At 41.8% G+C, this 14,847-nt stretch overlaps 1 protein-coding gene across 5 annotated transcripts in view; it reads left to right on the top strand.

The window, feature by feature from the left end:
- Positions 1-14,841, top strand: part of LOC129761815 (uncharacterized) — a 240,108-nt gene extending 225,267 nt beyond the window's left edge. For all 5 annotated transcript variants that reach the window (XM_055759599.1, XM_055759598.1, XM_055759601.1 and 2 more), the window contains 2 exons: positions 10,336-10,475; positions 10,632-14,841. In XM_055759599.1, coding sequence (XP_055615574.1) covers positions 10,336-10,475; positions 10,632-12,832 — 2,341 coding nt within the window. In that variant the 3' untranslated portion in view covers positions 12,833-14,841. The remainder of the gene's footprint in view (positions 1-10,335; positions 10,476-10,631) is intronic.
- The last annotated feature ends 6 nt before the right edge of the window (positions 14,842-14,847 follow it).

Below are 14,847 nucleotides of genomic sequence, written 5' to 3' on the forward strand. Positions count from 1 at the left end.
CCAGATGCCGCGAAATTACAAAAAAATCGGGGGGTTGTATCCAAGACACGACCGCTTAGGACGTACACCCAAAGTTAATTTTTAGCACAAGTTATGCGATCCATTGACTGAACTGAAAAATAACAGAAAATGTTCTACTCTCCAATACATGTATATCATTTGTATAATACATAGAGGCACAAATGGCACAAATGACCCAAGTGGTACAAATGGCGCAAATGGCACAAATGTCACATTTGATACACTTACTACGAATGGTATGTTTTAGTGCACAGATTCAAATCCCTATTTCTACACACACACAGTTATATATGAAAAAATGTAAATAAAAAGTGGCCGCCACCACAAAATGGCGCCATATATTTTTTTCAAAGCCCCATCAATATGGGTATCAAATGAAAGGGCTTGACTAGCAGTTATTTATGATAAATGCAAATTCAAAATGACCGCCACCACAAAATGGCGCCATAAATATATATTTTTGAAACCCCATCAATATGAGTATCAAGTGAAAGTCGTCGAATATACAGTATATACAGACACTGGAACACCTCCGACGTCCGTCAAAAATCTACTTGACTATCACAAATGGAAGAATCCGAATTTCGTGTGTAATTGCATTAATTGGGCTTCGAATTGCTTCTGCATCCACCGTGTTCTCCAAATCTGGCCCCCAGCGACTATTTTCTGTTCGCAAACCTGAAGATAATACTCGCTGGCAAGAAATTGAGGACCGATGATGAAGTGATTACCGAAACTGAGGCCTATTTTGATGAAAAACCGAAAGAGTACTATAAAAATGGTATCGAAAAGTTGCAAGATCGCTATAAACGCTGTATCGCCCTCGACGGCAATCATGTTGAATAATAAAATTGGATTTTGCAAAAAAATAGATTTACTTCGTTATCTTATCAGCCAAACTGTTAAGGTGGAAAACCGATAACTCGCGGTGGACTCGAGTTTAGAAGGGTGACATATTTTTTTAGGAGAAGGATATAAGGATATAAGGGATTTGCTACAATGTTGAGAACACACTCAATTCTTAAATCGATTCGTATATCTATTGTATATTTACAAACGTAGCTTGTATTAATTTATTGCGTTGATGTTTGGGTAAGGTTGATGAATAAATTCAACAAAAAGACGAAGCTAGCCTTTCTCATGATGTTTTACTTCGCACTGTTGATTAAAGCTTGATTCATCTAGAATCCGAAATCACAAAACCAGTTGTATTTCGGGATTGGTTAAAGGTACGAAACATGTTCTAGTATCAAAATACAGATAATTTATTGTTCTTTCAGAAATAAATATTTGAAAAAATATCTACACTTTGAAAATGTGTACGTTATGTCGAGGTAAAATGTACGTTATATCCAGTGACGTTAAATCGAAGGCACGTTATAACGAGGCTACTTTATATCGAAGTTTCCTTGTATTTGGGACATGTAATCAAGGTCTAACCGAACCAACACATCTCTCACCGACACATTGGGCTGTCTTCCTCGGGCGAGAAGGGAGTTTTCTAAATTCGATCTGGCGACAAGATACACGGGTTGTTCTAAAAACTCGTTAATTGGAGAGCTTGTGAAGATTCTGAATGTTAGACAACTGGATTCAGCATCTTTGGAAGACAATAAAACAGTTTATAAGCCCTCACACTCTTTTCGAATGACTTTCGCCGGTTCTGTTCTCCCAAACTTCGTGAAAGTAGAAAATGTTTTATTTTTCGGTGCACCTGTTTGTACCGCGGGTTTACCATTGCACCAATTGCAAAAAAAACTTGGACATTCTTTCACCCATTGTGGCAACAAGTTTCGTTGTGGAAGATACACATCGCACGAATAAACAACGGCCACAAACACAGAAACAAGGTAAAATAAACATGATTACTTATATCAACCAAATTAACGCTTTTAAACCGCTCTACAATTTGTTCTTAGACACCCAACTCCTATCTTTTGAAAATTTCTCTATAATATGTTTCCAAACAAATCCTGGCGAATTCTAGTGAAGGGAAATTAACCTTAGAATTTGAAGTATCTAAAAAACAAACAAAAAAGAAAAAGAAATTAAAAAAGACAATTGTCTTGAAGGGAAAATATTATACAAAATGTATTAAGAAGGGACCCCTGTCTGGAAGGTCGAAAAATAATGAATTTTCGTGATTTTTTTCCAGATGTTAGGAATAAAGTCAAGTGTTCGGGTATTTTGGTTATTGTTAAAGTTATATTTGTGGATGTATTAATCATTTTTCGAGTCTACAAATAATGATTATTACGCTGTTGACAGCTGGATACCTTACTGGTGGTTTTGGTTCTGAAGCAAAGGGGTGCCGCCGAACGATAAATATTTTGAAACTTTAGGACAATACCTAAAGCATTACATAGAGGTTTTCAAAAATTCCGAAAATTGCTAAAATGGCGACCATTTTTGCTAAAAATGAGTTATTTTTCATGGTAAATCGTGGTTTAGAAGCTCATAAAAAATCGACAAAATGAGATATTGAAGCGACTATGTAAGGATTTAGATAATTCATTTTTACATGCGGATAAAAAAAAACTCAGCCAAATCGGTCGAGTAGATCCTGAGATATCGATACCATCAGCTGAAAAAACATGGTTTCGAGAAAAACACGTTCAAAAATTCGCACAGTAATACTTAATATATCCCTTGAGGCGACCTCATACTTTCGGCTGTAACTTTCTAACGAAATCATAACGGGTGATAAATAAAAAATGAGAATTTTTTCAATACCTTTCAGTAACTCAAATAAATGTGCTCCCTTGGCCGAGTGGTTAACGTCATAACTAACATGCCGGGTGTTCGGGTTCGATTCCCATTCTGGTCGGGGGAATTTCTTCGTCAAAGAAATTTCCTCCGACTTGCACTGTGATCACGCGTATTCTAGAGCTTGCCATTCAGAATGCATTCAAGGCGTGTTATTTGGCATAGAAATCTCAACTAAGTACTAATAAAAATGACGCAAGTAATACTACGTTGAGACGGCGAAGTACCTCTAGGAACGTTAGTGCCATTGAAGAAGAAGAAGAACTCAAATAAAGAGCGTAAAATTTTCTTTCTCCAAGAAAATTGCTCTTTGGGCTCTCTAGAAGCAGTAGGCGTGTTTGGTTTTGCTAGTTTGAATTTAGTCAAAGCAAAGATGGCGTCGAAACAGCACGTGCTTCGCGAACGCATTGTACGGTTCTACCAAACGCATTTCCAGCAAGGGAAAAAGTTCAAAGGAAGAAAATGTACCTGTCAGTACGGTATATCGTATCCTGGGTTCCCTGAACGTAGAGCGGAATGTCGGAAGTGGTCGTCCGGTGACGATAATGACGAAGCAGAGGAAGACATCGTTAAAGAAGCTGTTTGACAACAAGGACGCAACCAGCCTGCGTGACGCCGGTCGGAAATATGGCTGCTCCTACGTATTGATCCATCGGACCCTCAAGATGGAAGGAATCGTCTGCAGGAAGAAGACGAGGTCGCCGGAGTACACGGAGGAGCAGATTGAGACGGTTAAATCACAGTGTCGGTGGATGACCAAAAAATACCGCAGGACGTCTTTCGTTCTGGACGACGAAAGCTATTTTCCGCTGTCCAAAACGCATATTCCAGGAAATGATAATTACTACTCCAGCGACAAGTCATCCACACCGCCTGAAGTGAAATACAAGTTCAAGCACAAGTTTGAAAAAAAGGTTATGTTGTACATCGCCATTTCCGACCGGTACATTTCAAAGCCTTGATTTAAGCCGAGCGGTCTGGCAATCAACCAACAAATCTATCGAGAAGAGTGCCTCGATAAAATCCTGCTGCCGTTCCTGAACGAGCATCACGCGGATGGGAAGTACGTCTTCTGGCCGGACAAGGCGTCTTCCCATTACGCCAAGAAGACGCTGGCGTATCTTGAGGAGAAAAAGATACCGTTCGTGCCGAAAGATCGTAACCCAACTACTTGCCCCAGTGCCGCCCAATAGAGGATTTCTTTGGCTCACTCAGTGCCCTAGTGTATAAAAACAATTGGAGGGCCAAGGACACGAAGCAACTAACTACAAGAATCCGGAATTGCATCCGGAAAATGGACGTAAGTGCCGTACAACGTTCTTGTGAGAGCATCGCGACAAAGTTGCGTCGAACAGCAGACCACGACCCTTACTCAAACTTTCACTGACATTTTTTTGAAGAAAATACATTATGTTATTAAGAAAAAATACTGAAATCGACGAAAAAAAATGTTTTTTATATGTGATTGAAAAAATTCTCATTTTTTATTTAACACCCGTTATATCGAACAATTCTTTCAGGACATAAGCTTCTCAAAAATGCAAAAAAAAATCGATTTTTTCGAGGGTCACCCCTTGAAATACGGATGTCCACTGTGCCATGTCCCGTGCCATGGCACGCCATTTCTGTGCTATGTTTGTTTGGCACGGCACGGCCCCTGTGCCAAATCGCACGCACTCTACCTGAAGCACTTTCGGACAACGAAAAAAAAAATTAAGTTTTATGTTTATCAACAATTACTTCCGTTCCCTCTTATTTCCAGCATATTCTGCATTTTTTTGTTTATCAGTATTTGTCTGAAAGGAAACTGCTTGCTATGAGAGTCAGTGAAAATTCTTGATTTTGCTTTCTTCCGTTTTCGAGTGGTGGTATTCCGCGGTGAGGTTTTTGGAAAAGGTTCAACATTTTCCGGGGAAAAAGTTGCCAAAGTAAAATATATCTGTGCCGTGGACGCAATGTTTTGCAGCATTGTTGTATTACCCGATGAGTCAGTTTGCTACCTCCGCTCCGGTAGGTGAAATCATTTGAGCATTCATAATCCTTGTCCGATAAAACCTTTCTTGAGAATGGATAGCAACCTGCCATTTGGAATCCAGCTAGGATATTACTCAGATTGAAAGAAGCATTATAAGCCGATGCAACTATACCTGAAAGGTCGTGTATAGAAATAGTTTTTCCAGGATGGTTGAGAAGCCAATCGTTCCGGGAAACTGAGAGCTTTTGCTTGAAAGGGCCCATAACTGAAACATCCGACGGTTGTAAGCGATTTCTGACATAAGGTGGAAAAGATACATGAATTGTGCAATTTTCTCGGTAATATTTAACTGTTTCCAAAGTGCAATGACTTCTTGATTGATTTTTGATTTTTTGAAATTGATTCGTTTACGTTGCTTTTTGCTACCTTATTCAAATGTTCCAGAACATTGAGAAGCAGTTTTCCCGTTATGCAACCATTAGTTGGGAAATTAACAAAGACAATGGACCCAGTTGGACCACGTTCTATTCGAAACTAGTCCGAAAGCTCTTTCCATCTCATCTTCCTTGATGCTGGTTCTATCAGTTTTCTTTTTGGCAGAGGAATTAGGGAAATACTTACAACTTCAAGCTCAAAAGTTTCGAAACGTGTATGAAAAAGGGCACTGTGTTGTTTCCGTAAGTAATAAATGACCAGGAGATGTCAAACCATATGACAACTGTTGATGGAAGGGCTGTTAACTTAATTATATTTTTAATTTGGTTGAAATTTGTACCTCTTATTTTTTACCAGCGGTATCCGAAACTGCCCCCGTCCGAAACTGCTCCCCTTTCCCCAATAGCTCAGTGCACAATGCTTTTTTTTTGGCTCAGACTATACTGATTTAGAAATATTCGGCGATTTTCTTTTGGGGTCCAAATTACCCCCACTCACCCTGAACTTTAAGTATCTCCAGACGTGCCAAACTATACGGTGAGCGACGCGAGAAGATTTTCAATTCGTACCAACTGGCGCATTATGTATTCATGGAAAACACCTCACACTCCGGATACCTGTAATAGTTTTGCATTCGGAAGACACTGAATACCGCTCAGCAAACCTCACTTCACCGAAATCGATTGGCATCCGGTGAGGATCCCAAAATAAAAGCTTCCCATTTGTCGAAACAGTATCAGTCGAAAATTCGATTCCCTTCGAGATGACTCGCCAACCAGAAGAGCTTCGCGAAAACGGAAGCACACACACAAATTCACACTACACACAGACATACACACACACGCACGCATATCCCGGAATCGAAGGAAGACGGAAGATTCGGTGCCCGATATCCTATGAATATCAAAGAAGAATCCACTTCCACGTCGTCGCCCGGAATGGGAATTCCTGGGTGGCGGGAGGACACGACATCGAGGGGGAAGAAATGCCGTTGACACCGTTGACTGCTATTATACCTTTGTGCCCCAGCGTTTGTATCATTCCCAAACGATATCTTTCTTTGCCGCACACACATCTGAATTGCTGAAGACAGTGCCGCTCTCGGAGGGGGGAAGGGCGTCGAAGTCTGGGGAATGCTGAGATCGGATGGTGTCTTTCCACGGCACACATCACTTTCTCAGAATGCAGAGTGAAGAAACCGATTCCGATGCCTGGAAAGCCGGATCGGAAGAGTGGCTCACATCGGACTTGATATTTCATATCGGGAAACCCATATATGATTGGTTCAGAATTCCCATCCGTGTTCTCTAAACGTTTCCTTTGCCGTCCAATACAACCTCCGCATCCAACCACAACAGACAATGTTGCGTCGAGTAGAATTCTCTGTTTACGGCAGACACGGCCCGAGTCTATCGCATGGTATCAGGCCGATGGTAATGTTATTTTGTGCTAGTTTATTATACTTTCGTTCTGCATTTTCCCATACAGTGATGTGGGACGCATTGTGAATGCGGAATGAAGTGGAAGAGGCGCGCGGGAAAACTATTTGCATACGAAAAATAATAGTGTCATGAAAATAACACACAAACAGACCCACACACCAGAAACGCGCGTACCATCCCGAGCAAATACCAGTAACAAGTCATCCCCAAAGCGATTGAGATTGACGGGAATGGAGCCTTGTAGCATAAAACAAGGAGCAGAGGAACGGAGAAGTAGGACTTTAACATTGCAATTGAGCCATTACCAATGTGGACGGACGGGATGGAAATATCTAGCCTAACTGCTGCCGTTGTAATTGGATAACAATCGGTACACATTACAGCATTTTTCTGCGCTGTAGTTTCAAGTTGATCGACAGCTTCCAATATGAACAGGGTTGGTGTGACCTACATCGTCACTTGTAGCATTCCTGGGTAGCAAGGATCAATATAAACATGAAGACAACATTGTTTGAATTGCTATAACTACAGTTTGAATTCGAGCGGACTTCAATTTTCTGTCGAATTACGACGGCAGCTACAGCGTAAAGTGCATCCGACTTCATTCACACTTTTTATTTACGAATGAAAATACTATGTTGCGGAAAAAAAATACGAATCACACGTGACAACTAACAGTGTGAATCAGCGATACTCAACTTTTTTCTCACCCATCCTTTTCCTAATGAAAATGTGTTATCTTCCTGAAGTCGAGTCGAGCACGAGTAATCGGTTTCCTATTTTATTAGCCATAGAATTAAGAAAACATGTTAATATATGCTAGTAGAAATATAGTTAAGAGTTTGGCTCCTTTAAACTTATGTAACTGAGCTGTAAAAATTAACGGAATAATAACTTTTTTTCAGGGGGCACAAACACGTGTCAGTCAAGGTGTCGTGGGCCGCGAAAATATATAGAATGCTGATACCCAAACCAAGCCAAAAATTCAGGAATGAAACTCTTTAGTACTCTTTGTACTACTAAAGCATTTGGTAGCACTGACAAGGGCCTATGAATGATTACTGTCACTGAGTGAGAGTTTCGCGAAGCAATAAAACGCCATTTTCCAAACTTACTCTCGGGATGAACATGTACTGCTGATTGTTCGTTGTCTCGAGCGGCACTGAAACACTATACACTAATAACCAAACAGTTTTTCAGTATCTCTTAGCCAAATAACATTTCGAATGCTCCCAAAGACGCCGTCCAAAAAGCACGGCCATAGAAGCGTTTTGTGTCCCCTAAAACCTTCGCATGCCAAATTTGGTATTTTCTTGATTAGTTTTCGAGTCATGCAGCAATTTGTCTTTCATTCATATGGCAGCTCCCCCTTAGAGAGGGGGGTGGAGTGTCTAACCACCGTGAAAATATTTATTCCGCCCTAAAACCTCCATATACCTACTTTGGTTCCATTTGCTTGATTAATTCTAGAGTAATGCAGAAATTTTTGTTTCATTTGTATGGCAGCCCCCTCTTAGAGAGGGTATGAAGTGTCTAACCACCATAGAAACATTTATTGCACCCTAAAACCTCCATATGCCTAGTTTGGTATCATTTGCTTGATTAATTCTCGAGTAATGTAGAAATTTGTGTTTCATTTGTATGGCAGCCCCCTTCCCCCCTCAAAGAGACGGGAGGAGTGTCTATTCACCATAGAAACTTTTTGTGTCCCCTGAAACCTTCGCATGCCAAGTTTGGCATTTTCTTGATAAGCTTTCGAGTTATGCAGAAAGTTGTCTTTCATTTGTATGGCAGCTCCCCCTTAGAGAGGGGGGGGGATGGAGTGTCTAACCACCGTTAAAATATTTATTGTGCCCTAAAACCTCCATATACATAATTTGGTTTTGTTTGCTTGATTAATTCTCGAGTAATGTAGAATTTTGTGTTTCATTTGTATGGCAGCCCCCTCTTAGAGAGGGGGAAGGGGTCTCAAACTATCATAAAAACCTTCCCCGGCCCCAAAATCCCCTACATACTAATTTCCATGTCGATCGGTTCAGTAGTTTCCGAGTCCATAAGAATCAAACAGACAGAGAGACAGACAGACAGACAGAAATCCATTTATATATATATATATATATATATATATATATATATATATATATATATATATATATATATATATATATATATATAGATCCTGCAAGTGCCAAGAAAGCCGCTATAATTCAAATCACCATCATCATCACACAAATAAACCCGAACACGCTCCTAAATTCACAGAAGCTCTGTTCCAGCAAAAAATTATACAAATCTATTCGCTTCTGATTATTTAGGATATTATCTTAGACACTTCTTTTGTCGAAAGTTTTTGTGGCCCTGAAAAGCATCGATGAGTTTGCATTCTCACGAGAATCATACACGAGCAGATTTATAGATTTTCGTTATTTCAATAGCTTTTCATAACTGGGTTGAAAAGTTTATGAGCTATGGGAAATAATTTTTAGGTCAATAAGTAACAAAAATCACTCATAAACTTTTATCGTTCGAAAGTGATTGTCATTCCGCTTCTTCCATCCGGCAAAGAGATGTTAACGTTCAAATCCTTGCACTCAAACTTAACGCTCTCGTTTTCGAAACTTGTAACTTACATCCCAGTACAGATGCAGAATCAATCTCCACCAGAATGTCGATACGATGCCTTCACCGAAAAAAGTTACACAACTGTTAGCGATATCCATCTTCCATTCTTCCTTTGTCTCGAGCAAAACAGCTGTGTCTGACATCAGCATTGAGAATGACTGCTAGCTGGAGCAAGACTGTAGCTTAGATAAAGATGGTTATGATTTGAATTAGAGAGACTTTAAAATTTATCAGTTAATTCTGCCGATTTGCCAAAAAGACCGATTTGGAAACTAAACTAACTAAAACTAAAGCCGTCTTGTCACTAACTGGATGACCGATGAATCGCGAATGCTGTGAAATTGCGAATAGCTTTTTTAATATTTTTTTTTTTAATAAAGCTTTTTAAAATTGCGAATAGCAATGTCTGCTCGCATACATACAAACCATTTTTAAGCTTTTAAATCAGTTCATTATTTGCGCATTTGACTCTCCAGCACACGAAATGGCATCATTTCTGCCAAAGATGAAATGTTTTCTGTCAACGCTAGTCTGGGTGTAGATGTGGTATGGATGTATAAATTGGATCAGCTTAAGAATAATATATCATTATCATTATTGAATCAAACTGAATCAAATCGGACATTCTTTCGTGAAAGTGAATTGTGTGATGCTGTACTTCTTACTCTCAGCTATTTATTATGTCATCTTACATTATCTGGAATATGAGTCCATTGATACAGCTGAATTCGTGTTGGTAGGAATGTAAAGAAGCTATACTCGATACAACCTGAACAAAACATATTTTCAGTATTTTCGATTGAAAAAGCATTGTATTAAAACATGAAACTGTCCAACCTAGTTCCTATACCATAAAACCATAATTTGTCGCATATATAAAATGTTATCCCACTTACGTACCCATCTGCACGGCCAGTGCCGCGGAGATCTCTCAATTGTAGTTCGCCGCAACGTCGCCATTATCAAATAAACCACCACCCATCGCCACCCGACATTCAAAATCGCAAAACCATCCTCTCAGACTCACGCACACGTCCATCGCTAATCGCTTTTGCTTCTCTACCCCATTTGCAGATTCGAGATACATCATTTACAATTTAAATCCGACAGCATAACGAGACGGCTGAGCATTGATGGGCCACATCCGGGTAATTGGTTCGCCGTGGCGTTCATCAGCTGGACCGATCCAAACAACGAACGCATCGAGCAGCAAGGTACACAGAGATGCTTCCGCGTGTATGCAACCCTCGCGGAAGCTTCATTTGTTTTGTGAATGTGTACTGCAGTTTATGCCACCCGAACGGATGTTTCCGCTGAAGATGGGAATTGGGATTATTGAAACTAATGCGACTCTCTCGTTGTCTTTCCAGGTTTGGCCCCGTCCTGTGAGACACTGCTGATGTCCGAGATGGCCGTGACCCGCATTACGCCCGCAATTCTAAACACACAGGGCTCGCACAGAGGTGTGCTCGGTACCAACCAGACTGAGCCGAACAGTTACAAGTTTTTCGTGCCCAGCGGGGTTGCGGTGGTGACCTGGAGCCTGCAGATCACCAAACCTTGCAACGATTGCAGCGATGTGAGCTTCTTCGTACAGACGCACTCGTTGCCTACGCACAAGGACTACCTGCAGAATGCGATCATCTGTCCGAACCAGACGGGCGATATTAGCATTGATTTCTATCCCCAGGAAAGCGCCTGGCATTACGTGGATTTGGACTTTTTGGGAGAAGAGGACAGTCATTCGAACCGATCGAGCAATGAGACCGCCAGACGGGAGGCGAAGTTCCAGGAGCTGGAATATGTGATAGGGATGGATTTTATTTCCACACAGGAGGAACCACTACCCGAAGATGGGGACGACGACAAACATGACACGGTGAAGGCATCCGTTGAAAAGACTATCCAAAGGAGGATGTTCGATCAGCACCCGCTACTGCGACAAACCTATCGGGAATTCTTTATGTTTGACTACGACCTACTACCGGATATCAACGGGACGGTACCTTTGACTTTGAACCTGAGCGCCGGGAATCCGGCGCTACTTGCTTTCGATGTTAACGATGTCTACGACATCGGTGGAACGCTGAGTTTCGCTGTCGCTATGCGACAGGACATGAAGGGTGCCCTTATCGACGCTCATCAGGCAAACAGCAACGATCACGTCGGGGTAGTGGCCGAGAAGTTGATCGACGTTCAAGAGGACTTCGTGGAGGAAACGACCACGACTACTAGCACAACGGCAACACCGGCTACCGGTTCCAAAGAGGTGAACCGTAGCAACCAAACAGTTATCGTGTGCATGCACCTCGGAGAACCCGGAGTTCCGACCTGGCCTGACAAATGCACCTACGGAAGACATATTTTCCCGGCGGCGATTATCGTTAACAATTCGGATTCGGACACCAGCACCGGTTTGGTTCATGTTCCCTTTCCAGAACCCGGAAAGTGGTACGTCACGTTGGGCATCTTCTGTCACGGGACCGAAACGGCAGCGAAAGTTACCATCATCGACAGCGTAAAGGACTTCATCAAGAAGTATCGGGAAATACTGTTCGATATGAAACAACCGTGCGCATGCTCGGAGTCTGCCGCATACTACCGGCGATGTCTGGCCGACGACGCGTGTCTATCGTCGTTGAACGAAACGGAGACACTCAAAATTAAGGAGTGCATAATGGACGTGAAATGTACGGAGCATTTCGACGATATGGCGAAGAAATTTGAAATTCACCATAAATACACCACGGAGCAGAGTGCAGCCGTCGATGGAACGTGCAACGGTAGCGTAGTGTTCACGATATCTTCGAGTCCGTGTGTGGCCGGAAGGTGTGGGCGATTTGGGCGCTGCTACCACTACATGTCCGGGGGATTCGTATTCTCGACGTGTCTCTGCTTGAGAAGCTACCGGGGCTGGGATTGTACCGAAGATTCGCAGGTTCCATCCAGCGCTTCGGTTCTGCTTGCCTCGCTAATGTTAATTCTCTCCAATCTACTGTTCCTGCCGAGCATTTTCTTCGCTATTAAACGCGGTTACTACACGGAGTCGATCATATATTTCTTCGCAATGTTCTTCTCAACGTTTTACCATGCGTGCGACTCGGGTGAGGAAGAGTTCAGCTTCTGTCTTGTTAAAATCGGGGTTCTACAATTCTGTGATTTCTACTGTGGTCTGCTAGCGATCTGGGTAACACTGATAGCGATGTCCAACGTGAGACACCAGTTCGTCTCGCTACTGCACATGCTCGGAGCGATCCTCCTCGCATTTGGCACTGAGCTAAACAAACAGTCCCTCTGGGTATTTCTGGCCCCAGCTTTGACAGGTCTCTGTCTCATCTCGATCAGCTGGGGTATGCGGTGTCGCAAAACGAAGAAATGTTTCCCCTCGCGGGGGTACCTTGCCCTTTATCTACCCATTGGAACCGTCCTCGTGATGGTCGGTCTCGTTTGCTACGCCTTCCTGCAAACCAAGCAAAATTACCACATAGTCCACTCGATCTGGCACATGGTGATGGCACTGAGCATTCTCTGCCTGCTGCCGGGGCGCAAAACGTTCCAACCAAAGTGCTAGCATACGGTCATGATCTATCTGCTGAACTCCTCCTCGCAGTCGTCGAACTCAATGTCAACGACCACCGCGTCTGCAGGAGCGGGGGGCGCTCTGGCCACCAGCGGGGATATCTCCACCATTACCGGACAGCGGGGTGACATCAATCCGACCATGACCAGAATCACCGCATCGGCCTCGTTTGTAAATAGCCTAACCGATGCCACCACTATCAGCACCAGCAACAGCATGTCGCTGTCATCCACGTTCTCATCACTCGCGTCCACGGGGGCCGCGGCACCTGTACCAGCAGCAGCATCAACAACCAACAGCAGATAGATTTCCGGAAGAACCGAATGAGGGAACAACCCCCTCAAAACACTGATTATAGATTTTAAGCAACACAACACGCTACTACTTTGGAGCTAACTCATGTTAACTGTTTTTAACACAATGTCCTGCTAATTAGGTACTATAGGTAGGAAAATCAGATTCCGTTTAGCTGTATGAGAAATGTTTGCATGTGTATGTGTGTCATCACCGTGTGGAGAACCACCGCCCCAATGGTTGTTTAGTGTCATCGCACTGTTTTCACTTATTTTCACTCGGATAGCAGATCACATAGTGGGCGTGTGTTCACTCGCAGATGAATGATACGAAGGAAAACTTATAATTGATGTGTTCTGTGGAAATTCAGTGGATCAGCACCTTGAAATATTAGTGGAGATAGCTCGCGGCGCAATGCGAGGGAATGGAAGGAACTTTTGCTGTGCGACATTTGAAATTTCGATCATCCAGGGTCGTTGCTTGTTGCCGTCTTTAGAAATATGCTGAGAGTTCGAAAAAACAGATAGAAGTTAAGGCGATTTTATGCATATTCTCATATACCGTTCTGAATCATATTTCGCACGCTCAAGGCATTTGATGTAGAAAACATATCTAAACCTAGTGGAGGCGATCTGGCGTAATGGTAAAATCCGTACCTCTCACGCTCAAGATCACGAGTTCAATTCTCACTCCCGATATTCTTCCAAAAATTGAAGCAAAAGTGACGAATTAGCCAAAAGTGTTGAAAATCACTATAATACAGAAAAAAAAGATCTAAACTTTGTGCCTAAGTAACTATTTGGTTAATATTTTTACTAAATTAGTTTAAAAAGCTTATAAGCTTTCTACTCTGGTGTTGATTAAAACATCAACAATTATTGAATAAAAATGTTTCGAATTGAAGCGAATAATAATCAAATTTCGGACACTCTGTTTGCATAAATATTTCTTGTGGTTTTGAGCTCAACTTGCATTTCTGTAAAACTACCAATGCAATAAAATGATCAAACATGAGAAAAATAAAGTGTTCGGATATTTTGGTTATTGTTTAAGGTATATTTGAAGATGATTTTTCCATTTTTTGAGTGAACGAATAATCGGTACTTTGATGGTGGTATCGGTTCTGAAGCAATGGCGTGTCGCAGAACGAATTCCTATAGAGGTTTTTGAAAATTCGAGAAAATTCCAAAATGGCTAAATCGGTCGATTAATTCCTAAGATATCGATACCACCAGCTGAAAAAACATGGTTTTGAGAAAAACGCGTTCAAAAATTCGTGTAACAATACTATATCCCTTAAGGTGATATCATACTTTCGACTGTGACATTTCAACGAAATCGAATATCGAAAAATCGTTTTAGGACAAAATATGTGAGGGCATAAGCTTCCTAAAAATGCAAAAAAAAAGAAAATTCGATTTTTTCGACCTTCCTGACCGGGGTCTCCTCTTAACCGCAGTAGACCCTGTTTTGATTTTCATCTGTTTCATTCGTCCCTCAAAAATATATTCTTTTACTATGTCTATTGATATTAGTTAAAATATTACTAGTATATATTTGTATATCTCAAATGCGCTCCCATCCATCCGCCCACATCCGCTTTGCATGTTGGCCAACACTGATTCTGAGGATGTCCTGAGGATTTTGGATTTTGGGTTGCAGCAGTACGGATAGATGATCCTGCTCGAGTGGCATCCAAAGCGTCTTCGACT

This window comes from Toxorhynchites rutilus, chromosome 1 (assembly GCF_029784135.1).
Source record: "Toxorhynchites rutilus septentrionalis strain SRP chromosome 1, ASM2978413v1, whole genome shotgun sequence".
NCBI lineage: Eukaryota > Metazoa > Arthropoda > Insecta > Diptera > Culicidae > Toxorhynchites > Toxorhynchites rutilus.